This window comes from Podarcis liolepis (genome assembly GCF_965112155.1).
Source record: "Podarcis liolepis genome assembly, chromosome: 10".
Taxonomy (NCBI): Eukaryota; Metazoa; Chordata; class Lepidosauria; order Squamata; family Lacertidae; genus Podarcis; species Podarcis liolepis.
The window spans coordinates 6578812-6605687 of NC_139562.1; the positions used below are offsets into that span (position 1 = coordinate 6578812).

Below are 26876 nucleotides of genomic sequence, written 5' to 3' on the forward strand. Positions count from 1 at the left end.
CCAGCATCAGGGTCTTTTCCAGGGAGTCTTCTCTTCTCATGAGGTGGCCAAAGTATTGGAGCCTCAGCTTCAGGATCTGTCCTTCCAGTGAGCACTCAGGGCTGATTTCCTTCAGAATGGATCGGTTTGATCTTCTTGCAGTCCACGGGACTCTCAAGAGTCTCCTTCAGCACCATAATTCAAAAGCATCAATTCTTCGGCGATCAGCCTTCTTTATGGTCCAGCTCTCACTTCCATACATCACTACTGGGAAAACCATAGCTTTAACTATACGGACCTTTGTTGGCAAGGTGATGTCTCTGCTTTTTAAGATGCTGTCCAGGTTTGTCATTGCTTTTCTCCCAAGGAGCAGACATCTTTTAATTTTGTGACTTCTGTCACCATCTGCAGTGATCATGGAGCCCAAGAAAGTAAAATCTCTCCCTGCCTCCATTTCTTCCCCTCCTACTTGCCAGGAGGTGATAGGACCAGTGGCCATGATCTTAGTTTTTTGATGTTGAGCTTCAGACCATATTTTGCGCTCTTCTCTTTCACCCTCAATAAAAGGTTCTTTAATTCCTCCTGACTTCCTACCATCAAGGTTGTGTCATCTGCATATCTGAGGTTGTTGATATTTCTTCCGGCGATCTTAATTCCGGCTTGGGATTCATCCAGCCCAGCCTTTCGCATGATGAATTCTGCATATAAGTTAAATAAGCAGGGAGACAATATACAGCCTTGCCGTCCTTCTTTCCCAATTTTGAACCAATCAGTTGTTCCATATCCAGTTCTAACTGTAGCTTCTTGTCCCGCATAGAGATTTCTCAGGAGACAGATGAGGTGATCAGGCACTCCCATTTCTTTAAGAACTTGCCATAGTTTGCTGTGGTCGACACAGTCAAAGGCTTTTGCATAGTCAATGAAGCAGAAGTAGATGTCTTTCTGGAACTTTCTAACTTTCTCCATAATCCAGCGCATGTTTGCTATTTGGTCTCTGGTTCATCTGCCTCTTCTAAATCCAGCTTGCACTTCTGGGAGTTTTCGGTCCACATACTGCTTGAGCCTTCCTTGTAGAATTTTAAGCATAACCTTGCTAGCGTGTGAAATGAGTGCAATTGTGCGGTAGTTGGAGCATTCTTTGGCACTGCCCTTCTTTGGGATTGGGATGTAGACTGATCTTCTCCAATCCTCTGGCCACTGCTGAGCTTTCCAAACTTGCTGGCATATTGAGTGTAGCACCTTAACAGCATCATCTTTTAAAATTTTAAATTGTTCAGCTGGAATACCATCACTTCCACTGGCCTTGTTATTAGCAGTGCTTTCTAAGGCCCATTTGACTTCACTCTCCAGGATGTCTGGCTCAAGGTCAGCAACCACACTACCTGGGGTATACGAGACATCCATATCTTTCTGGTATAATTCCTCGGTGTATTCTTGCCACCTCTTCTTGATGTCTTCTGCTTCTGTTAGGTCCTTACCACTTTTGTCCTTTATTATGGTAATCTTTGTACGAAGTGTGCCTTTCATATCTCCAATTTTCTTGAACAGATCTGTGGTTCTTCCCATTCTATTGTTTTCCTCTGTTTCTTTGCATAGCTCGTTTAAGAAGGCCTTCTTGTCTCTCCTTGCTATTTTTTGGAAATCTGCATTCAAAGACACATTTTAGCCTGGCAGATAAATACTTGAAGGCATGGATACTTGAAGGCTGGTGCAGGGTGATGGCTGAGGGAGGGGCGTGTCCTGGGGGCCAGATGGGGAGACCTGGAGGGCTACACTTGGCCCACTACTCCTGGCTTAAAATTGTCTCACCTGTCTGCACTAAAATTTTGCTTTTTCTTCTTTTCCAGGAGCACTATTTTCAGCCCGAATTAACTAGTGAAGTGTGCAAGGAGGCAGAAATTCGGTGTTCTGGGCAGGGCTGCCACAATGTCATTTCCAGAGACACTGTCCTAACCATGAAGAAAATGCCTTTTGTTTACGTATGTATCTTTTCTTACGGAACTGGGCACTTGGGGCAGGCGACACATAATTTCTCTCCACCCTATTTTGATCTGTGTGTTGCTAGTGGAAAACGTTTTACTGGTTCTACAGTTTGTTCCACCCATTTACCTGTTCTGGAGTTTTGCTTTGCTCTGTTAAGTCCCTCTGTCCCATGATTGCTTGGATAGCCTCTCACCTGATGCCCCCGTTCGCTTCACAGTTCGCTTAGAAATGGGAATTGGCTCGATATTGATAATAATTTTAATATTTATACCCTGTCCATCTGGCTGGGTTTCCCAAGCCATTCTGGGCGGCTCCCAACAGAATTATAAAAACACAATAAAACATCAGACATAAAAAATTCCCGATACAGGGTTGCCTCTGACGGGAGGGCGTTCCATAGGGTGGGTGCCACCACCGAGAAGGCCCTCTGCCTGGTTCCCTGTAACCTCACTTGTTGTAGTGAGGGAACCGCCAGAAGGCCTTCAGAGCTGGACCTCGGTGTCCGGGCTGAGCAATGGGGGTGGAGACGCTCCTTCAGGTATACTGGGCCGAGGCCGTTTAGGGTTTTCTAGGTCAGCACCAACACTTTGAATTGTGCCCGGAAATGTACTGGGAGCCAAAGTAGGTCTTTCAAGACCGGTGTTATGTGGTCTCGGCGTCCGCTCCCAGTCACCAGTCTAGCTGCCGCATTCTGGATTAGTTATAGTTTCTGGGTCACCTTCAAAGGTAGTCCCACGTAGAGCACATTGCAGTAGTCCAAGTGGGAGATAACTAGAGCATGCACCACTCTGGCGAGGCAGTCCGCAGGCAGATAGGGTCTCAGCCTACGTACCAGATGGAGCTGATAAACAGCTGCCCTAGACACAGAATTCACCTGTGCCTCCATGGACAGCTGTGAGTCCAGAATGAATCCCAGGCTGCGCACCTGGTCCTTCAGGGGCACAGTTGCCCCATTCAGGACCAAGGAGTCCTCCACACCTGTCCACCTCCTGTACTTCTGTCTTGTCAGGATTCAACCTCAATCTGTTAGGGGCAGAGCCAGCAGGCACCGCCTTCCGCCCTCCTCTTCCTCACATGCATTCTGCAGACGCAGAAGCAGGTTAATAATAATAATAATAATAATAATTTATACCCCGCCCATCTGGCTGGGCTTCCTCTGCCACTCTGGATGGCTTCCCAAAAAATATTAAAATACTGTAATACATCAAACATTAAAAGCTTCCCTAAACAGGGCTGCCTTCAGATGTCTTCTAAAAGTCTGGTAGTTGTTGTTCTCTTTGACATCTGGTGGGAGGGTGTTCCACAGGGCGGGTGCCACTACCGAGAAGGCCCTCTGCCTGGTTCCCTGTAACTTGGCTTCTCGCAGTGAGGGAACCGACAGAAGGCCCTCGGCGCTGGACCTCAGTGTCCGGGCAGAACGATGGAGGTGGAGACGCTCCTTCAGGTATACACTTCGTTCTGCAGTTCCCTGCAAAACTCACACAAGTCCCTTTGACTTTTCCCGGCAGAGCGACGGAACCAAAGAGCCCGACGGCTACCTCTGTGACACTTGTGTGCAGCAGCGACTGGCCCTGACGTGGCCGACCATCGGCTTTCGTGCGGCCCAAGCCGCGGACGGCGACGACAAAATCTCCGAGGTCCCGGAGACCATCAACATCCTCTTTGAACGTTTTTGAACGGGAGAGAGGCCTCGCCGGGAATCACGCTCCGTCGGGAGACGGCGGATAAGAAAGCAGTTTTTTATTAGGACAGGTTGAGCTGTCCTGCTCCTAGGAAAACAGGGTTGGCGTGAATCCGAGAAAGGCAACCGGGGGGGGGGGGGGAGAGACACAGTTTGATGAAACACAATTCAGAGGGCGGTCACACATCTCTGCCGTGTTTTGGGGGGCGAGAGGAAAGCTTGCCTTGCCTTCTGTGTGCCCCCAAAGTTTTCCAACCTAAAATACCACTGGGACTGTGGTCCGGATGGCATGGCTTGATGGGGAAAATGGGTAGAATTTTAGCACAATGGTCAATATATTGCTCATCTTGCACTGGTAGGGACTGGGGTGTCACAGGGTGGAGAGGTTCATGGGCCAAAAAAGTCTGCGCCCCCCTGCAGCAGAAGGTTTTTCCGAGTGTGCCAGGAGCATATTCTGGTGCCCATGGTGCCCTGCAGATGTCGATTCGCCACCTGCTTTCCGCTTGCTAAGCTTTTGCTATAAACTGCATTAAAACTCTTGTCTATTTCAAGTGACGAGGCGTATGCGTGTCGTTTACATTTTTATTCCTTTCCCAAAGCCACCTTAGGAATACTTTTTGAAAGTGCCAATACATGCAGCGGCATGTGAATAAATAACATGGAAGGTTGCAATCCTGACCCACAAACTTTTTTTTATTCATTTTATAACACAACTAAACAACACAAACAGAAAAAACAATACAAACAAATTCTTGTCTTATCCATATTTTTTCTAAACATTGTTAGGTGGGCTTCCCCTAGTCCCCCCTATCTGATTTTCATTTTACCTCATCTTTAGCAGTTTACATATATCATAATTTTTAACCTTTTTTATCACACTTTTACCATTAAAAATCTTCACATTTTATCACCTACAAATAATACTATTTTAAAATACACTATCTTCTACTTCTAACCCTTCAGCCTATATCCACTTCCAAAGCTATTCTAAGATTTAAGTATTCACATATTTTTTCAAATATTCTTTAAACTTCTTCCAATCTTCTTCCACCGTCTCTTCTCTCTGGTCTTGGAGTCTCCCGGTCAGTTCGGCAAGTTCCATAAAGTCCATCATCTTCATCTGCCATTCTTCGATAGTTGGTAAATCTTGTTTCTTCCAATTCTTCGCTAGTAATACAGTGGTGCCCCGCAAGACGAATGCTTCGCAAGACGGAAAACTCGCTAGACGAAAGAGTTTTCCGTTTTGGAGGTGCTTCGCAAAACGAATCTCCTATGGGCTTGCTTCGCAAGACGAAAATGTCTTGCGAGTTCCTGCAGGTTTTTTTTCCTTTCCTCCCCTTTTTCTAAGCCGCTTATCAGCTGATCCGATAAGCCACTAAAAGCCGCTAATAGCTCTAATCCGCTAATCCATCAATGGGCTTCCTTCGCAAGACGAAGAAACCGCTAGACGAAGAGAATCACAGAACGGATTCTTTTCATCTTGCAAGGCACCACTGTATTCTCGCAGCTGTTGTGGCATACAGACCCACAAATTTAACTGGGCAGCAAGCCTCATTTTAACTCCATGGGGCATACTTACGAGTAAACGGGCTCATTGGATCATTCCTCACACTTAATAGTAGGGCTTGAAGCCTCAAGAGGAGCAGTGATAAAAATTGGGTGTGTGTTTTTTTTAAAAACCCTCCTTCCTATTTAAATGTGAACATGTGGTCTGCAGGGACTTTTTTTTAAAAAAATAATAACCCCAAAGAAATATATCTGTATTCCACCCAACCTACGTTTTTCCCCCTAAACTGATTTTGGTTGCTATCTTTTTTTTGTCTGAAGGACTATCTGTGCTGTTCTGCTTTGACTCTGCAACCGCCATATCTTTAGCAGCAGCAGGAGGAGATTTGAGGGGGTGGACCATTTTGCAGAGAGCTTGTTCTTACTGGGGTGGTCAACCTATGTCTGTGCTACACTGGGCTTCAAAATGTGGGCGGAGGCTCACGCTGATCACATGACATCCCAAACCAAACAGAGACTTTCCACATGCAAAATTAGGCACCTTGAGAGAGGCTCGCACTTTCCCCTGGCATCGAAACAAAATAAAAAAATTCCTTCCAGTAGCACCCTAGGTAAAGGTAAAGGGACCCCTGACCATTAGGTCCAGTCGTGACCGACTCTGGGGTTGCGGCACTCATCTTACTTTACTGACCGAGGGAGCCGGCGTACAGCTTCCGGGTCATGTGCCCAGCAGGACTAAGCCGCTTCTGGCGCTTCTGGCGAACCAGAGCAGCGCACGGAAATGCCATTTACCTACCCGCCAGAGTGGTACCTATTTATCTACTTGCACTTTGACGTGCTTTTGAATTGCTAGGTTGGCAGGAGCACGGACCGAGCAACGGGAGCTCACCCCATCATAGGGATTCGAACCGCCGACCTTCTGATCGGCAAACCCTAGGCTCTGTGGTTTAACCCACAGCGCCACCCGCGTTCCCCTAACACCTTAGAGACCAACTAAGTTTGTTATTGGTATGAGCTTTCGTGTGCATGCACACTTCTTCAGATACCTTCAGATTTCCCCTGGCATGCTAGCTTTCTATCTGCAAGGGAATATTCAGCCCGGCTGAGCCCTACCACCCCCTTGAAGTCTGAACTCATCCAGTCCAGACTGCAGTTTTGCACATATTGGTAAGAATATCTGATACATGCTATAGCCTTATCTCTTTTGCTCTCCATCTTCTGTGTTTTTCCTGTGTGCAGGTATTTCTTCCTCTTGAGATACGATTAAAGCATTGTTAAATAAACAAGCAAAGAAACAAATCATTGTTAAATAAAAAAATAAAAAAAAGTTTGTAATAAAAAACCTTTGTACTATGGCCAAATTTTGCAATACGTGTATTTTGCAATAAACAAGTTTGGTTTATAATGCTGCCGACGAATCTTTTGTATGAACAAAGCCCTTTGGCATATTGAATTAACAAATAATATTAATAAGGAATCAGCAGACTGGAGTATATCTTCGAGAGACGAGATTTGTTTCCATGCCACAGATATCCATTATGCAGTTGGGTGTGTGAATGACAGACTTCTAAGTGAGACGCTTCCCTGCTCCCTTGTGGAAAGGAAAGTTTATATAAAATGGAAGAGAGCCGATTCTTTTTAATCCCTCTGGATTGTCAAGAGTATCCCAAGTGGCTCATCGTTTATTTTGTATTGTGCTTTACCAATATTGTGGGATTTATATGCTGCAGAGTTGCAGGGCTTTATTTGGGTAACCTCCTAGCATTTAAATATTTAGGCTTGGATGGGGAATCCAAGCACAAGGGAATGTCATAAGAATTTTTTTGTAAGCCACTCTTTGGCTAAAGGGCAGGATAGAAAGGGAAGAGGAGAGAGGTTCCTGTCTTGAGGAGATTATATTCCTAATGTAGCTGGTAGTAACACCCATTGGACTTTGTGGGGTCCAATGAGTCTCTTCTTCTTCTTTGGCAATCACTCATAGCTGAGTAAGATAGTCCTCCATAAACACGGTTTTAACAATGAGTCCATAAGTGACTGTGGAGGCCAATTCTGGTTCCACACATCCTTCCACAGTGGGGACATTGGTTTCCAGGCAGAAGTTGATCACAGTGTGGATTTGCCAAGCGTGCCTTCCTCTTAGCATGTTTCTCCCTTGCGTCCTGAGTTTGAGTGTCTTCAAAGCCCATGACACCTTTGGCAAAGGCTGCTCTCCAACCGGACCACTCGCAGGTCAGTGTTTCCCAATTGTCGGTGTTTATACTACATCTTTTAAAGATTTGCCTTGAGAGAGTCTTTGAACCTCTTTTGTTGACCACCAGCAAGCATTACGCTTTCCATTTTTAAGTTTGGAATAGAGTTTGGAAGACGATAATCAGGCACTCGAACATCAAGACCAGTCCAACGAAGTTGATGCTGAAGAATCATTGCTTCAACACTGGTGATCTTTGCTTCTTCCAGTACACTGGTATTAGTTTGCTTGTCTTCCCAAGTTATGAGTAGACATGCAGAGGATTGTGTTGCTGGTTTGCAGAAGTTCCTTTCTATACTGTATAATTGTTTCGACCTGCTATTGAGTTTTTCCCCTTTGTGATGGGAATTTTGAGATCTTAGATATGTGTTATACAGTGGTGCCTCGCAAGACGAAAAGAATCCGTTCTGTGATTCTCTTCGTCTAACGGTTTTTTCGTCTTGCAAAGCAAGCCCATTGACGGATTAGCGGATTAGCGCTATTAGCAGCTTTTAGCGGCTTATCTGCTGATCAGATCAGCTGATAAGCGGCTTAGTGGCTTAGAAAAAGGGGGGGGGGAGAGGAAAAAACCCCCGCAGGAACTCGCAAGAAATTGTCGTCTTGCAAAGCAAGCCCATAGGAAATTCGTTTTGCGAAGCACCTCCAAAACGGAAAACTCTTTCGTCTAGCGAGTTTTCCGTCTTGCGAGGCATTCGTCTTGCGGGGCACCACTGTATGTTCATAAGTGTACCAACGAAGCACATACATAGATCAGCACAGGAAGACCGACCTGAAACCATTTTGATTCCCAAACTGTCCCAAACTGACCAAATGTTTGCAAGGTCAAAGGAAAATGGAAAAGCCTCCCCATTGTCTTTTCCTTCACAAATCCTGTTTTAAGGGTATGTCTGTGTTTGAAAAGGGTGTGAGCCTGTGACCTGGCCCAGGAACTTAGTATTTATCAGTACAAAAGACTGGCCAGGCTCCCCAGGCAATCCAATCAAGTAACCTGCCAGACAGGAGAGAAACAAGGACAGGAGAAAAACAACAGTCAAATTTCTGTTTTAGACCGCCTTTTCTGTGATGTAGGTATCTGGGGGTGGTGGTCTTAGGTTACACCCCTTCTGTGATGTATGTATGTATGTTTCTGGGGGTGGTCTTGATCTAGGAAAAGGTAAAGGGACCCCTGACCATTAGGTCCAGTCGTGGCCGACTCTGGGGTTGCGGTGCTCATCTCGCTTTACAGGCTGAGGGAGCCGGCGTACAGCTTCCGGGTCATGTGGCCAGCATGACTAAGCCGCTTCTGGCGAACCAGAGCAGCGCATGGAAATGCTGTTTACCTTCCCGCCGGAGTGATACCTATTTATCAACTTGCACTTTGACGTGCTTTTGAACTGCTAGGTTGGCAGGAGCTGGGACCGAGCAACGGCAGCTCACCCTGTCGTGGGGATTCAAACTGCCAACCTTCTGATCGGCAAGTCCTAGGCTCTGTGGTTTAACCCACAGCGCCACCCACGTCCCGGTCTTGATCTACAGGGTGGCAATTTCAGAAGTCCATATAAGGCCTTTCACGCCATTGTTCTAGGTTCCTCCTCGTTTCCTGCGTGTGAGGGGAGCACCCTGTTGCGACAGATCAGTAAAGATCAGGCTTACTAGCTGCTTTGCTTCTCAATATTCTCTGGTTGGCCTCTGTTATTCTCTCCTACCAATAGGGAACCTACGTAAGGACTCTATATGGGCTCTTGGATACCCCATAAGGGAAAAGGGCAGTTTATGTTCACAACACTTTGCATCATGCCTAGCAAGCCCTATCCTGCAGCTCTGATCACCCCATGCTGGGTGCTGGAATTTGGAGACCAGCAACATCTTGGGTGTGTGTGCAGAATTTCTCCATCTCTGTTCCAAAATTACCATCCTTGTGCATTTTATTTAAACGGCTGCATGTGTGGAACGAGTCTTCTGTCGCCACGAGGTGGCAGCACAGCTGATGGCTGATGTGGAAAAAAGCCAAGAAGCTGAGCAATGCTTCTATAGGCAACAGCAGCAGCGAGAATATTGGTAGCCAGCTATTGGAAAGGAAATAATATTCCAACAAGAAGAAAATGGTTGAGTAAACTATGTGAGCATCTGGAATTAGCTAAACTGACGGATTTAATAAGGCATGAACCCAAAACTATGGTACAGAAACAATGGGATTGTTTAAATGAATGTTTACACAAACAGGGCTCAAATACGAAAATTTGGTTGTGCTTAGGCTAACCTTGTGAAGAATATAAAGAATATAAAGATTTGATGGATTGTGAAAGAACTTAAGGAAAGGAAGTGACTGAAGAACAGATGTAAAGGTCAAAATAAAAAAATTCCTTCCAGTAGCACCTTAAAGACCAACTAAGTTAGTTCTTGGTATGAGCTTTCGTGTGCATGCACACTTCTTCAGATACACTGAAACAGAGACATTGGATTCTTATCTCATTATACATGACTAAGCCATTTTTCACCTTCTCACCCCTTGCCTTTTGCTGTAAGACCTATTGCAGTCGTTAAGAGTCGTCAACAGGCTCATCTCAGCTATCTGCCAATCACCCATTCCCACCACCCTTCTGAGTAATACCCCTCCCCACCTTCTCACTATATAGAAGGATCTGGCAACTTCTGTTTCAGTGTATCTGAAGAAGTGTGCATGCACACGAAAGCTCATACCAAGAACTAACTTAGTTGGTCTTTACGGTGCCACTGGAAGGAATTTTTTTATTTTGACTATGGCAGACCAACACGGCTACCTATCTGTAGATGTAAAGGTGAACTAGAAATTAAGAGACGTGCGGTGAAAATCTTTTATAATATTTTAACTAGGATTTTTATATGGTAACGTTTAAAGTATAAATTTGGTATTGTTTACGAAAAGTATTTCTTTTTCCTTTTTGGCTTTTTCCTTCTTTTTTCTTTCTTTTCTTTTTTTCCTTCTGTAGGCTTCAATTGGTAAATATGTAGATAATCGTGTTTATATTGGTATGTATGAATTCTGTTTTGATTTTTCTTTTTTTATTTATCTTCTTGTAATATTTAAGAAAATTAATAATAAAATAAAAAGAAGCTCAGCCATGATCTCCTGAGTCCCATTGTGGTCGCACATTTTATTCTGGCACAACGCCTGCGCCAGTCACTCTGAGTTAGTATCCCTCACAGGGATGTGGAGGATAAAACTGGCTCTCTGGCAGAATATCTGAGCCACAATATTTTCAGCAGGAGTAATTTCCCGGGAAGTGTGCAGCCTTCAGCACCAGCTGCAAAATCTGTGCAGGAAAGCTGGTTCAATTTACTTATTTGGGGGTGTGCAAGTTCCTCCTTCTCCTTGCATTATTCCACCTCTTAAATTCTAGACCATGGGTAGGTAAACTAAGGCCCGGGGGCCGGATCCGGCCCATTCATCTCCTCAATCCGGCCCCCAGACAGTCCGGGAATCCGTGTGTTTTTACATGAGTAGAATATGTCCTTTTATTTAAAATGCATCTCTGGGTTATTTGTGGGGCATATGAATTCGTTCATTTTTTCTCTCCCAAAATATAGTCCTGCCCCCCACAAGGTCTGAGGGACAGTGGACCGGCCCCCTGCTGGAAAAGTTTGCTGACTCCTGTTCTAGACTTCCCATCCTTATTCTCATCATGGGTGGCAAGGATTATCACTTGCAAATCCCCTCCGCTCTTCCCAGGCACCTCCTAAATCTGTTGCAAGAGTTGCTCCAACCTGCCAAGGAATGAGGGAAAAAACGGCCTGAAAATAAATATTAATCCAAAGTCAAAGCTGAGCTGAAAGCAGCCAGCTCCCAGCAATAATTTTTGACTTCCTGTGTGAATAACTGCAAGTGCTTTGCCTGTCCTTGATTTCCCTACCAATTCTGCTCGGCTGGGGAGGGCGGGATATAAATAAAATTTATTATTATTTATTATTATTACCGTATTTTGCGCCCCATAGGACGCTCCGGCCCATAGGACGCACCTAGTTTTTTGGGGAGGAAATAAAGAAAAAAAAATTATTTCCCCCCCAGGTGCGGGGCTGGAAGAACCAGGTCGGGGGACAGCGGGAAGGTGCGCTCTGCCTCCCCGCTGTCCCCCGAGCTTGTGGGGCTGGCTATGGGGAGAAGTGCGCTGATCCCGGGACTGCAGCAGCTCTGCGCAGCCATCGGGAGCAGGGCGGGACTTCGCGCCCGGCTCCTGGTGGCCGCGCAGAGCTGCGCTGAGCCGGGGACTGCAGGCAGCTCTGCGCAACCCTCGGAGCCGGTCTCCCGAGCGTTGCGCAGAGCTGCCTGAAGCCTGGAGAGCGAGAGGGGTCGGTGCGCACCGACCCCTCTTGCTCTCCAGGCTTCAGCGAAAGCCTGCATTCGCCCCATAGGACGCACACACATTTCCCCTTCATTTTTGGAGGTGAAAAAGTGCGTCCTATAGGGCGAAAAATACGGTATTAAAAGAAAGAAAAAAATACGTTTCATGGTGATGGGTAGATTTTTGTCTGGTAAAGAAAAGGAACGTACAAAACCATGAATTTAAATGTCATATTGGCCCCGTTAAACGTAATGCCTTGTTTGTCCATGAAACCTAAGTAGCTTTATTTGCCCTGTTCTTTGCAAGTCCCAATAATTACAATGGGATATAGAGGTAAATTGGACACCCCTCGCGCTGATTGCAGCTTCAGAGGGGGTGGTTTTCATATAATCATCGAATCCATGTGGATCCGCACTCTGTAACCACGTTTTTGCGCCATTGTGGCCCCATGCAACAGTGGATGCGTGTTTTTTTTGGTGCAGGCTGTAGCCATGGACATGCTATGTGATCTGATGGTGAATTTGGGGTGACCCAATGTAAAAATCCTGAGGATCCATGGGCTTTTACCTCCCCCCTCCCAGACAGCCTCCTTTATGGCTAGCGTCCCTTATCTCCCTCCTGATCGCTTGCCAATCAGCTGCTTCCTTTCAATACCCCCTTCCCTCTTTCAAAAAAGAAAAAGAAAAAAAGCATGATCTGCTTTTCTCCCCTGGGCAATTCGGCTCCAGGGACCACGCATTCGCTCCTTAAGACGCACAGACATTTCTGTTATGTACTGAAGTTCTCACCCTGGGCCAGCAGGGGGATACTGTAGATAGTTTTCACTCAGGTCCGCATATGCAAATAAGGGATTGAAAGTGACATTCAGTGACTGGATAGTTACAGAAAATGGTTACTGTTGCATTGTAGTGGAGCTCTATATAAGCAGGCTGGCTGAACCCTTCAGTTCAGTTCTGTTCTGGCTTGTGAATAAACAAGAGCTGTTTGAAGAATCGCTGTGTCGTCTGATATGTTCACCCACAACTTAACAATTTCCCCTTAATTTTTAGGAAGAAAAAAGTGTGTCTTAATGGAGTGAAAAATACGGTAATTATTTGCTGCTGCTCAGCACAGTACCTGCTATGCATGCTCTCCTGTTCTCTGCTCCAGGCATGAGAAAGGATTTGCTGCAGGGCCTAAGGTTTACCTGCAACCACTCTCTGCTCTTAGGCGGCAGTTCAGACCTTGCTTCCACAGCACAGGAGGCAAAGTTTATTCCGTTCCTGAGCTTGTTGGCAAAGGCTTTCCCTCCCTGTACCTCACTCAGATGCCACAAAGCTCGTCGAGACTCAAGAGCTTTGCCCTCGAGGGCAAAGGGCAGGGGCTGGTGAGACTGTGACTGGTTTTTTCTTTTTTAAAATGTATTTCCTGACAGCTGTGCATACCTTACATCCTCTGGGAAAACAATCTGTGTTAAGGCTACGCTCTTTTCTTTTCTTTTTTGCTATTTCCTGCCCACCCACCCCCCAATTCCGTTGCAACGAGAAACACGCACGGACCTGTTGCAGGAATTTATGTATAGGTGTGTGTGGGGGGGGTTGCCCCTCCAGCAGATATCATGCACATGCAGCCCACTACCAAAATCAGCAGAATCACTTTTGTGACTTTTGTGATTTGTCCCCACAAAACACTTCACCACAGTTTCTTTCTATCTATTCAAAGGGCCTCTGCTGCAGGATACCAAATGTAACTATTCACTGATAAATGTCTCTATGTACTGGCTCACTGGGGAAACTTCAGAAATTCCTATAGACATGTGAGCTCAGCTACTCAGCAGCCCCTCTGCCTGAGTGATAATCCCTGGCATCCTGATACCTGAGTGCCAGACAGGTAGCCATTCCAGAAAGAACCAACCCAGATGAAGACAAAAGGGTGTGATTAACTTGGCTGGGAAACAGGGAAATGTAAATATCTTTTTTTGTTCCACTTGATGGGTGTTTGGTGGAGGGCAAGGGAAACCATGGGGCAGGGTCCAGGATGCTCAGATTCCTGCCACCAGACCTCCCCTTTCATGATGTAACCGTGATGTATGAGTGATGTAGTTTGGAGGGTGTAACATGGGGATTAGCAGCTAATAAAAGTTTGGGTTCTCTTTTGTTCGGGGCTTCCATCTTGTTCCACCTGGTGGCAGGTGGGAGTCCTGTTGCGACAGTCTTCAATAAAGACCAAGCCTACTGGCTGCTGTTTTGCTCTGGTATTCCTGGCTGGGGTCCTTGTTTTTTGGCCAAGGGAGCCCTCAGATTTCTCCGTTAACAGACCCACAAACTGAAACTCCTTGCAGCTGTGCCACTTTAAAATGTATCTTGTGTTGTTTATTTTTCCATCTTGCATTTTTATGTTGTGAACCGCCCTGATTCCATTTTTCCAATTAGCTTCTCTCTAAAAAGAACAGGTGTCTTCTCTTTTGCTTTCTCTGTCCTTCTGTCTGTTTTAAGAGCTGCCAGCAAACAAAAGGGGCAATAATAATAATAATAATAATAATAATAATAATAATTTGTATACTGCCCTATTCCTGCAGGTCTCAGGGTAGTTACAACGTAAAATCACGAAATGAAAACACAAAGCACATAATTAAAATAAAAACAACAACAACCCAATAACACACACCCCAAACACATTTTAAAAGGGCACTGGACACTGCTTGGTTCAAGTCAACTTTTAAAGTAATATACAGATGGGTCTTGAACTTGTTTTGTAAAGTCGTTTTTGTGCTGGAGAAGAAGCCCCCAGATCCCGAAATCTCAAATACAATTTGATGAAAGCAAAGTTATTAAAGGGTGGCTTTGGAAGAGAGGTAGGTTTTAGGACGGTACACGTTACAGAAACTGAACACCCCCTCTCCCCATGTTCAGAAAGGGTCTATGAGAGACACACTTAAATGAGTAATTTAAATGCTAGACAGTCCATTGGTTTTAGAAGTCTTTAATTGGTTGGCATTTCTTGGGGGGAGGGGAAACCCACAAGATTTTCACAGAGGCATTGAGACCCCACCAACTATTTCTCCCCCTCAGAGAAACAGTTTGGTTTCTCCTCCTAATGGCTGGCTCTGTGTACCGATCTACTTCTCTTAACCATGAAACACACTTTAATACAACTCATTCGGCGCTTTTAAATACAGTCACACCTCATGTTATGTTTGCTTCAGGTTGAGCGTTTTCAGGTTGAATCCCGCGGAGACCCGGAAGTACCAGAAAGGGTTACTTCCGGGTTTCGCCGCTCGCGCATGCACAGACGCGCAAAATGACGTCATGCGCAGAAGCAGCGAATTGCGACACGCGCAGACGCGGGATGCATTCCTTTCAGGATCCGTTCCGAAGGCCCATTCGCAACCAGAGGTACCACTATACCAACTTGTTTTATTGAGAGTATGAGGTTTCCTGGCTAAGCGTCGGAAGCATGGGAGGGGGGCAGTTTTAGAACTGTAATATTGGAAGGGGGACCCCCCCCAAAGATCATCTAGTACCACCCCCTGCAAGGCCTCAAGACCCCCTTTCTTGCATGCACCCCCCGAAGCAAAGGGCTCACTTGGGTATGTGCCCATTGGGTCTCTGGGCTTTCTTGACCCTTACGAAGAACTTGAGAAGAACCCCACGGGACCAGAAGAATGACCTACCTAAATTAGCACCCTATTAAAAACTAGACACCTATCGGGAGCCCATAAACAACAGGGCGCGAGCACAACAGTGCTCTCTGCATATCTGAACCCCAAATGCTTTGGTATTCGGAGGCGAGCTACCCCGATCCTTGAGGTAAGCGTACAACCAGCCATGACTAGTAGTCACTGATAGAATCATCCTCTACGGACCCGTCTATTCCCTTTAAAATCTGCCCCCTTAGAATGAATGGGGCATCAATGTCAATTGCAGCCTTAGCCGGAATGACCCAAGACATCGCAGCCGCCTCGACTTCTTCCGTTGTCTCTCCAGCTTCAAATCCGAGCCCAGCCACGTCTTCCCAGGGCCGTCGAATGTTTTCTTCCTGCTGAGGAATCTTCCTTTTTCCCTCGACATCTCTGGCGCGTTCATCCCACCTGAAAGAGGGAACGGAGGTCGTCAAAGCAAGCCGCGAGGAAATCTGCCGCCGCCTTTCTGTTTCCTTTAAATTGATCCGTTAACCGAAAAAAGGTGCAACAGTAACAAAAACAAAGGAAATGAACAATAAAATCCAAACCATAAAAGCGTCACAGCTGGGAAGGGCAAAAGTACAAAGTGACAACACAGCCCAAAAAGGGACGGTGAAGTATTAACTCATATGAAGATTCCCTCAAACTTTTAGAGTATTCGCCACTGTATCCACAATTGCAGACCAACCTGTTTCTCCAAAGCCTGATTTAGCCCTAACTCTGGACATACTGTAGGGACGCGGGTGGTGCTGTGGGTTAAACCACAGAGCCTAGGACTTGCCGATCAGAAGGTTGGCGGTTCGAATCCCCGCGACGGGGTGAGCTCCCGTTGCTCGGTCCCTGCTCCTGCCAACCTAGGAGTTCGAAAGCACCTCAAAGTGCAAGTAGATAAATAGGTACCACTCTGGCGGGAAGGTAAACGGCATTTCTGTGCGCTGCTCTGGTTCGCCAGAAGCGGCTTAGTCATGCTGGCCACATGACCCGGAAGCTGTACGCTGGCTCCCTCGGCCAATGAAGTGAGATGAGCGCCGCAACCCCAGAGTCGGCCACGACTGGACCTAATGGTCAGGGGTCCCTTTACCTGAACATACTTAGGCTTTATGCTGCACCTCAGTAGGTTCTCCTTGTGTCTAAATCCATTCCTACAAATACTACAGCTCTCCTCTAAGGCGGCCTCACCCTGAGCCTAGACAGATGCCTGTCTACATCTTAAACTTTCCATTTTGCCCGAGCTGAAAAGCTGACAGTGACTGCTGTGCAATCTCATGAGTGAACATCTGGAACCTCCAGATTAATTACTTGTTAACTGGTGAAAACTTTAGGCAACACCCTGAAGGCAGCTCTCCAAAAGCCCTTGATATATATAAATATTAGAAAAATTACGCAACATGATGGATGGCGGAACATTGAGCAGATGTGCGTTTTCCAAGGGCCTTGGCTGAGGGTATGTGTGTGTCTTCTCAAAACACACAAAGTCCAGGCCTCCTATTATTTGGGACACTGGCACGATGGCATCAGGAGTGCCCAGCCACCAGCATAGAAGGCTATAAAGGAATTACTATTGTCGTTGTTACTGTTATTGTTATTATTAAGATCAAACCTCTCCATTCTGAAGGAAATCAGCCCTGAGTGCTCACTGGAAGGACAGATCCTGAAGCTGAGGCTCCAAGACTTTGGCTACCTCATGAGAAGAGAAGACTCCCTGGAAAAGACCCTGATGTTGGGAAAGATGGAGGGCACAAGGAGAAGGGGACGACAGAGGATGAGATGGCTGGACGGTGTTCTCGAAGCTACCAGCATGAGTTTGACCAAACTGCGCGAGGCAGTGGAAGACAGAGGTGCCTGGCGTGCTCTGGTCCATGGGGTCATGAAGAGTCGGACATGACTAAATAACAACTTTGTTATTCCACCATGGCGGTGTACAACATTAAGAACAACAACAATTATTATTATTCATACCCCACTCATTTGGCTGGGTTTCCCCAGCCACTCTGGGTAGCTCCCAACAGAATAAATTATCATCATCAAGCGATAAAACATCAAACATTAAAAACTTCCCTAAACAGGGCTGCCTTCAGATGTCTTCTAAAAGTCAGATACAGTGGTACCTCTGGTTACAAACTTAAATCGTTCCAGAGGTCCATTCTTAACCTGAAACTGTTCTTAACCTGAGGTACCACTTTAGCTAATGGGGCCTCCCGCTGCCGCCGGTGTTCTCATCCTCAAGCAAAGTTCTTAACCTGAGATACTATTTCTGGGTTAGCGGAGTCTGTAACCTGAAGCGTCTGTAACCAGAGGTACCACTGTAGTTGTTTATTTCCTTGACATCTGATGCCGGGAGGCCGTTCCATGAATGAATACAAAACAGGTGGCAACAACCAGCAATCCGTAGGAAAATATTTTAGTCTCCCAGAATCTGAAAGGTCAAACCCAGACACATGTTAAAAGGTAAAGGGACCCTTGACCATTAGGTCCAGTCGTGACTGATTCTGGGGTTGTGGCGCTCATCTCGCTTTATTGGCCGAGGGAGCCGGCGTACAGCTTCCGGGTCATGTGGCCAGCAGGACTAAGCCGCTTCTGGAGAACCAGAGCAGCGCACGGAAACGCCGTTTACCTTCCCGCCGGAGTGGTACCTATTTATCTACTTGAACTGGGATGATTTCGAACTGCTAGGTTGGCAGGAGCAGGGACCGAGCAACGGGAGCTCACCCCGTCGCGGGGATTCGAACCGCCGACCTTCTGATTGGCAAGCCCCAGGCTCTGTGGTTTAACCCACGGCGCCACCTGCGTCCCTCTTTCACTACCTCTAACAGCAGCCAAATAAAACATGGAAAAGTGTTATATTTCAGCTCACCTTTCTTTCTCAGAGCCCCCAGTGGGATCCAGGTGAAGCTTCCATCCATCTTCAACTCCTCCTCCTCCTCCTCAGAATTTTCTTATCATCGGGGGACGTTGTTCTCCAGTTTTCCCAACTTCTTAGTTTTCCTTTTCTCTTTCTCCCCGCCTCTGGCCAGCTCTGGGAGACAGACCGGGACAGGTTGCAGTCCTTGTACGGACACATCCACTTTGTTTGCAACCCGGGTACAGAAAATGTCAGCACCCAGCCGCAGCAGAATTCCTAGGGATGAATTCCTAGGAAACGCTTCGCAATGAGGGAGTGGCTCCATCCCCAGTCTGACTACATGCACCAAGGATTTCGAAACTTGCTTCTCCGTGAGTCTGCCAGTCTCCCAAGACTGCTTCCCCCTCTCCAAGTTCTTAGGGCAGCATGGTTTTGGGCTCAGCCGCTGGAGGGAGAACAGTGAGGCGGCAACATCCGAACCCCTTCGTTGGTGGGTCTCAGGTCATCGGGGCGGCCGGCAGCTGGGGGCGCCTGGTCTCCTGGTTCCGACCTCTCGGCAGCCATGGGGATTTGCTCTTCCAGTGGAATATCCGCCTGTCCCTGAACAGGGCTGCAGAATGGGGGGGAAACAAAACAGGAATGAGGACAGATGCATAACTTGGGGGCTATCAGGGAACCAGGCGGAGGGCCTTCTCGGTGGTGGCGCCCGCCCTCCCATTAGATGTCAAGGAAAGAAACAACTATCTGACTTTTAGAAGACATCTGAAGGAAGCCCTGTTTAGGGAGATTTTTAATGTTTGATGTTTTACTGTGTTTTTAATATTCTGTTGGGAGCCACCCAGAGTGGCTGGGGAAACCCAGCCAGATGGGTGGGGTATAAATAATAAGTTGTTGTTGTTGTTGTTGTTAATCAAACCCCCGAGGAAATCCGCCATAGGCCTCAAAGGGGTAGAGACTGCATTTTAAGAAACCATGTATTTCTAATGCAAAAACCAAAGGCCTATTTATTTATTTTTAACCTCCTGTATTTATTTATTTTTAATCTCCAGAGGCTGGCGGGCTCTTGTCCATGGGGTCACGAAGAGTCGGACACGACTAAACGACTAAACAACAAATCTCCTGTTGGAATCCGCCCAGGGTGGCTGGAGAAACTCAGTCAGATTGGTGGTGTATGAGTAGTAAATTATTATTATTTATAATTTATTTATTATTATTCATTGCATTTACATTCATCCTTTTTTTCTCCTAGGAGTTCAACATGCGAAGGTTCGAACCCTCCTCAACCAAACCGGACAACAACTCCGTGAGGCAAGTTAGGCTGAAAGATGGTGCTTGTTGCAGTGTGCTCTGTAGCTAAGTGGAGACTTGAACCCTGGTCTTCCAGGTCCCAATCCGACACTCGATAACCACTGTACTAAAGATAAAGGTAAAGGAACCCCTGACCGTTAGGTCCCGTCATGGCTGACTCTGGGGTTGTGGCGCTCATCTCGCTTTATTGGCCGAGGGAGCCGGCGTACAGCTTCCGGGTCATGTGACCAGCACGACTAAACCGCTTCTGGTGAACCAGAGCAGCGCACGGAAACGCCGTTTACCTTCCCGCCGGAGCGGTACCTAGTTATCTACTTGCACTTTGATGTGCTTTTGAACTTCTAGGTTGGCAGGAGCAGGGACCGAGCAACGGGAGCTCACCCCATCACGGGGATTCGAACCGCCAACCTTCTGATCAGCAAGCCCTAGGCTCTGTGGTTTAACCCACAGCGCCACCCGCGTCCCTAACCCCTGTACTACTGAGCTTCTAATTCACTCCCTTTCCTCCATGCATATTTCCACACTCTACTTCTCCCACTATCTATTACAGATAAGAAATCACTCGTCTTAGATGCCAATGCAAGCTACAAGAAAGGAGATTTCGACTCAACATCAGGAAGAGCTTTCTGACAGAAGAGCTGTGTGACATTAGAATAGATTCCCTCGGGAGGTTGTGGACTCTGCTCCCTTGGGGGTTTTTAAACAGAGGTTGGATGGCAATAATAATAATAATAATAATAATAATAATAATAATAATAATAATAATAAATTATTTCTAACCGCCCATCTGGCTCGGTTTCCCCAGCCACTCTGGGCGGCTTCCACTGAATATTAAAAACAATACAGCATCAGACATTTAAAACTTCCCTAAACAGGGCTGCCTTCAGTTGTCTTTTAAAAGTAAAATAGTTGTTTATTGCCTTGACATCTGCTGGGAGGGCGTTCCACAGGGCAGGCGCCACCACTGAGAAGGCCCTCTGCCTGGTTCCCTGTAGCTTGGCTTCTCACGGTGAGGGAACCGCCAGAAGGCCCTCGGCGCTGGATCTCAGTGTCTGGGCTGAATGATGGAGGTGGAGACGCTCCTTCAGGTATACAGGACCAAGACCATTTAGGGCTTTCAAGGTCAGCACAAACACTTTGAACTGTGCTTGGAAACGTACTGGGAGCCAATGTGGGTCTTTCAGGACCGGTGTTATATGGTCTCAGCGGCCACTCCCAGTCACCAGTCTAGCTGCCGCATTCTGGATTAATTGCAGTTTCCGAGTCACCTTCAAAGGTGGCCCCACGTAGAGCGCATTGCAGTAGTCTAAGTGGGAGATAATCTGCCATGGAAGCTTTAGCTGAGATTACTGCATTGCAGGGGGTTAGAGTAGATGACCCACGGGGTCCCTTCCGACGATTTTAGGATTCTATCCGTTGTGCTCAGCACTGTTGTTAGAAAAGCGGAATGCAACTATCAAGTCAAAATCAAAACAGATTTCCCTGGAGGGAGTGAAGGAGGAGTTTAAGAGGCCCTACTCAGTGAGAGCTGGACCATAAAGAAGGCTGATCACTGAAGAATGGATGCTTTTGAATTCTGGTGCTGGAGGAGACTCTTGAGAGTCCCATGGACTGCAAGAAGATCAAACCTATCCATTCTGAAGGAAATCAGCCCTGAGCGCTCACTGGAAGGACAGTTCGTGAAGCTGAGGCTCCAAGACTTTGGCCACCTCATGCGAAGAGAAGACTCCCTGGAAAAGACCCTGATGCTGGGAAAGATGGAGGGCACAAGAAGAAGGGGATGACGGAGGACGAGATGGTGGGACAGTGTTCTCGAAGCTACCAGCATGAGTCTGACCAAACTGCAGGAGGCAGTGGAAGACAGGAGGGCCTGGCGTTCTCTGGTCCAGGGGGTCACAAAGAGTTGGACACGACTAAACGACTAAACGACAAAACGACAACAACACTCAGAAGGTTGTATGCAGAAGGTTTAGGTCCCAGCATCTCCACTTAGGAGATGTTGCCTAAAGCCAGTGTGGGCAATACTAGATGGGCCAATGGTGTGACTCTGCAGAAGGCTGCTTCCTAAGCTCCTACGAATTGCTTTGCACTTCATTGGGCAGCTTGCAATTCCTGCATCGGACTGCCCATGGGTTCCAGACGCAGGGATTGCTCAGTTGGTGGAGCATGTGTCTCTTAATATCAGGGTCCCGAGTTTGAGTTCTACATTGGGCAAAAGATTCCTGCATTGCAGAGGGTTAGATTGGATGACCCCTGTGGTCCTTTCCAACTCCACAATTCCATTATTCCATGACATGCCCATGTCTGAACTTGACCTTGCCAAAGGTTGCCCCCCGCTTGCAACCCCTAGGGGGAGGAGCTACACAACGAACTTACCGCCATCTTCTACGGTACCAGAATGCAAGACATCCTGTAAGGAGCACCACTAAAACTAAAGAAGAAAGACAAAGTTAATAGTTAGCAATACGATAATCTAAAGGCCTTGGCCTTCTTCCCAGCTTGCTTGTCTCTGAGCTGGCCCTAGTTATCGGCTAATGCAATGCCATAGAACGATGATGTCCCAATTGTCAGGAGATGATCAAAGATCAGCCATGGAATGCTCACAATTAAGGCAGCTTCTAGGGAGGAAGTGCAAGGTCACTCTGGGAAACGCCTAATGCAAGGTTTGTGGGGAATTCTGAGGTGCAGAAAGTGGGGGGGGGAGTAAGCATTTAGGGCATAGGTTTGGGGCAAAGGAAGCATGGAGTGGAAGAAAGCAGAGACCAACGAGTCAAGGGAATGGAAGACAGACTTCACCGTGATAATAATACAGTGGTACCTTGGTTTTTTGGGATGTGGGTGGCGCTGTGGGTTAAACCACAGAGCCTAGAACTTGCCGATCAGAAGGTCGGCAGTTTGAATCCCGGTGACGGGGTGAGCTCCCGTTGCTCGGTCCCTGCTCCTGCCAACCTAGGAGTTCGAAAGCACATCAAAGTACAAGTAGATAAATAGGTACCGCTCTGGCGGGAAGGTAAACAGCATTTCCGTGCGCTGCTCTGGTTCTCCAGAAGCGGCTTAGTCATGCTGGCCACATGACCCAGAAGCTGTAAGCCAGCTCCCTCGGCCAGTAAAGCGAGATGAGCGCCGCAACCCCAGAGTCGGCCACGACTGGACCTAATGGTCAGGGGTCCCCTTTACCTTTACCTTGGTTTACGAACTTAATCCGTTTCAGAAGTCCGTTCTTAAACCAAAGTGTTCTTAAACCAAGGCGTCTTTTCCCATAGCACCAGGGGACTCAATTTACAAATGGAACACACTCAACAGGAAGCAGAACATGTTCTGCTTCCAAGGCAAAGTTCACAAACCAAAACACCTACTTCCAGGTTTGCAGCGTTCTTAATCCAAGTTGTTCATAAACTAAGCAGTTCTTAAACCAAGGTACCACTGTAATAATAATCAGTGATTTTTTTCCTAAAAAAATGTTTAGTGGTACTCTCATTTTGACTCAAGAACACCACCATTTTATAGACCACCATCAGGGGCAGCAACAGAACAGACGATTCCCTGTGCTAGAGAAGAAACTATTTTTTTTCAGATCTCAGGGCAGTTCACTACATAATAATAATAATAATAATAATAATAATAATAATAATAGAATTTTATTTATACCCTGCCTTTCCCGGTTCAGAAAACTGGGTTCAGGGTGGCTAACAACAAATTCAAAACACTTAATTGATGCAACAAAAAACAGCATAAAATACAGTATAAAACGTGAATAACAATAAATTCAGAATTCAAAAATCAATTTAGGGGGGAAATCCATCCAATAAACATTAGATGATCACCAGGGCTAGTTGGCTAAATTAGTCCTATTTGGGCCAGCGAGGAGACCAGGGGAGAATTAGCTGTGGGATCCCAGAGAGGGTAATCTTCATAAAAAGGGGAGGGGGAGGGAAGGAAGGGAAGGGAAGGGAAGGGAATATATATATAAAACACAAAATACATAATAAAAATAAGAAAAGAGACCACGCTATAGCCCCTGGAGCAAGGGGGGCGTTCCTGCGTCTCCTCTATTGGTTTGAACTAGGAAGACAAGACTAGAATTCTAATTTAAGAATTTAAATCCGTCTTGTATAGTCACATGACCACTAACAATCCATATTCCTCACCTAGGCAAGGCACTCCGATTCTCAAGGGGAGGGAACCTGCAAAAAGGAAGAATAAAGAACATTACATGCAAAAATGGCTGGTTCTTTCCTTTAGCAAATTCTTGCAGTCCCACTTGAATGTATTTTGTAATTCTGAGCAAGTGCAAAGATTTGTGACAGAACACAGAAGTAGGTATACTGGTGTAACAGTTTGAATTTTTTTAAAGTTTCTAGTCCTTAAGGTTGGGGAAAAAAGGTCTGAGTTTAGGTGATGTTATGTACTGAGTTGAATAGGATTCAGAATGCAGCAGTCTGATTGGTCCTAGAACAATAGGGTTCAGAATGCAGCAGTCTGATTGGTCCTAGAACAATAGGATTCAGAATGCAGCAGTCTGATTGGTCCACAGGAGCCACCCAATCCAACTCCAGGTGGAAGTAAATCCACAACCTGATTGGCCTACAGGAGAATCCTGGAATTAGCCAATCACGTGGGGCCCATTGTGTAAATAATGTATATAAGGCAGACATTCTGGGGGAACTTCCATTCCTCCTCACCACTATGAGCTGAATAAAGAGCATGAAATCCACTCTCGACTCCGAGTATATTTCAGGTGGGAAATATAATCCTCAAAACCACAGTGAGTCCACAGTGTGATGCAGCAGCAAAAAAAGTGAATGCTATTCTAGGTTGCATCAACAGTGTCCAGATCAAGGGAAGTCATAGTCCCACTCTATTCTGCCTTGGTAAGATCCCACCTGGAATACGGTGTCCAATTCTGGGCACCACAATTTAAGAAGGATGTTGACAAGCTGAAAGGTTTGCAGAGGAGGGCGACCAAGATGATGAAGGGTCTGGAAACTAAGCCTGATGAGGAACGTTTGAAGGATCTGGATATGTTTAGCCTGGATAAGAGGAGATAGGAGAGTCATCTTCAAGTATTTTAAGGGCTGTCCCATGGAAGAAGAAGAGTTTGGATTTGATATCCCGCTTTATCACTACCCGAAGGAGTCTCAAAGCGGCTAACATTCTCCTTTTCCTTCCTCCCCCACAACAAACACTCTGTGAGGTGAGTGAGGCTGAGAGACTTCAGAGAAGTGTGACTGGCCCAAGGTCACCCAGCAGCTGCACGTGGAGGAGCGGGGAAGCGAACCCGGTTCACCAGATTACGAGTCCACCGCTCTTAACCACTACACCACACTGGCTCTCACACTGGAAGATGGAGCAAGCTTGTGATCCGCTGCTCCAGAGGGTGAACCCAAACAAATGGATTCAAATTATAAGGAAGGAGAGTCCGACTCAACATCAGGAAGAACTTCCTAGTAGTAAGAGCTGTCCAGCAGGGGAATGGATTCCCTCGGGAGGTTATGGACTCTCCTTCCTTGGGGGTTTTAAAGCAGAAGTTTGGATGGCTATCTGTCAATGGATGCTTGAGCTGAGATCCCTGCCTCGCATGGGGTTCGACTACCGTATTTTTCGCTCTATAAGATGCACCAGACCACAAGACGCACCTAGTTTTTGGAGGAGGAAAACAAGAAAGAAAATATTCTGAATCTCAGAAGCCAGAACAGCAAGAGGGATCGCTGCGCAGTGAAAGCAGAAATCCCTCTTGCTGTTCTGGCTTCTGGGATAGCTGCGCAGCCTGCATTCGCTCCATAAGACGCACACACATTTCCCCTTACTTTTTAGGAGGGAAAAAGTGAGTCTTATAGAGTGAAAAATACGGAAGATGACTCTTGGCATCCCTTCCAGTTCTGTAATTCAATAATAATAATAATAATAATAATAATAATAATAATAATATATTATTTATACCCCACCCATCGGGCTGGGCTTCCCCAGCCACTCTGGGCGGCTTCCAACAGAATATTAAAATACAATAGTCTATTAAACATTAAAAGCTTCCCTAAACAGGGCTGCCTTCAGCTGTCTTCTAAAAGTCTGGTAGTTGTTGTTCTCTTTGACATCTGCTGGGAGGGCGTTCCACAGGGTGGGTGCCACCACCGAGAAGGCCCTCTGCCTGGTTCCTGTAACTTGGCTTCTCGCAGGGAGGGAACCACCAGAAGGCCCTCGGTGCTGGACCTCAGCGTCCGGGCAGAACGATGGAGGTGGAGACGCTCCTTCAGATATGCGCATGTTCCATATACAAAGGCTTTAGTGTGGGGTTAGGGTTGTTATACCAGAGAATCCCACCTGCATACAACTCCCACCTGCTGTATGCAGTGGTTCAGCCCAGACCCAGGCTAACACCCCAAATTCCCCTCTCAAAGAAATCCGCCTTACTGGGAATTAAATCCCACTGGAATGAATGGGGCTGACATCTGAAGGAACACCTTTACGATCAAGCTGCAGATGTTGCAAACTTCTGTTGGGTTTCCTCTCCCCCCCCCCCCGGGCCTGAAGATGGAACGTGTTCAAAAGGGAGGGGCAAAAATGCTAAATGAGTTTGAAATAATTGTGTGCTCCCTTCCCGCACCACAAAAATGCTTTGCTTACAGGAATCTTAGCAGGGTAATAATAATAATAATAATAATAATAATAATAATAATAATAATTTATTATTTACACCCCGCCCATCTGGCTGGGTTTCCCCAGCCACTCTGGGCGGCTTCCAAAAGAATATTAAAATACTGTGATATATCAAACATTAAAAGCTTCCCTAAACAGGGCTGCCTTCAGATGTCTTCTAAAAGTCTGGTAGTTGTTGTTCTCTTTGACATCTGGTGGGAGGGCGTTCCACAGGGTGAGTGCCACTACCGAGAAGGCCCTCTGCCTGGTTCCCTGTAACTTGGCTTCTCGCAGTGAGGGAACTGCCAGTAGGCCCTCGGTGCTGGACCTCAGTGTCCAGGTAGAACGATGGAGGTGCAGACGCTCCTTCAGGTATACTGGACCGAGGCCGTTTAGTGTGGAGACAGCTGTGCCATAGCTGTCAACTGTCCCTTATTTGGCAGGAAACTCTCTTATCCCAATGCTGTGTCCCGCTGTTGTCCTGGATTGACGATGTTGCTTAAATTTCCCGGGTTTCAAAGGAAGCAGCTCCTCTCCCTCCCTCCCTGCCGGCCAGGGAGGAGGGAGCCTCCAACTGGGTTGCTTGGCTGCGTTGTTCACCCAATAAGGAGTCACAGAACGACTGGGGGGTGGAGCTTGCATGCCTTGGGCCAATCAAATCGGCCGCGTTTCCTGGGGACTCGCCTTTGCTCAGCGCTTCCCAGCGGAGAGGTGACGGTGGTTTTCCTTGCTGCATC

The 26876-nt window shown here is 46.7% G+C and overlaps 2 protein-coding genes across 3 annotated transcripts in view; one reads left to right on the forward strand and one right to left on the reverse strand.

Moving 5' to 3' along the window:
- FBH1 (F-box DNA helicase 1) overlaps positions 1–4198 on the forward strand; it is a 50340-nt gene extending 46142 nt beyond the window's left edge. For both annotated transcript variants that reach the window (XM_083461047.1, XM_083461048.1), the window contains exons 20-21: positions 1827–1958; positions 3471–4198. In XM_083461047.1, coding sequence (XP_083317173.1) covers positions 1827–1958; positions 3471–3638 — 300 coding nt within the window. In that variant the 3' untranslated portion in view covers positions 3639–4198. The remainder of the gene's footprint in view (positions 1–1826; positions 1959–3470) is intronic.
- IL15RA (interleukin 15 receptor subunit alpha) overlaps positions 1–26876 on the reverse strand; it is a 237522-nt gene that overhangs the window by 170284 nt on the left and 40362 nt on the right. The window contains exons 5-8 of the mRNA XM_083461531.1: positions 23655–23690; positions 21883–21937; positions 18211–18808; positions 15239–15764 (exon numbers count right to left, since the gene is read on the reverse strand). Coding sequence (XP_083317657.1) covers positions 18637–18808; positions 21883–21937; positions 23655–23690 — 263 coding nt within the window. The 3' untranslated portion in view covers positions 15239–15764; positions 18211–18636. The remainder of the gene's footprint in view (positions 1–15238; positions 15765–18210; positions 18809–21882; positions 21938–23654; positions 23691–26876) is intronic.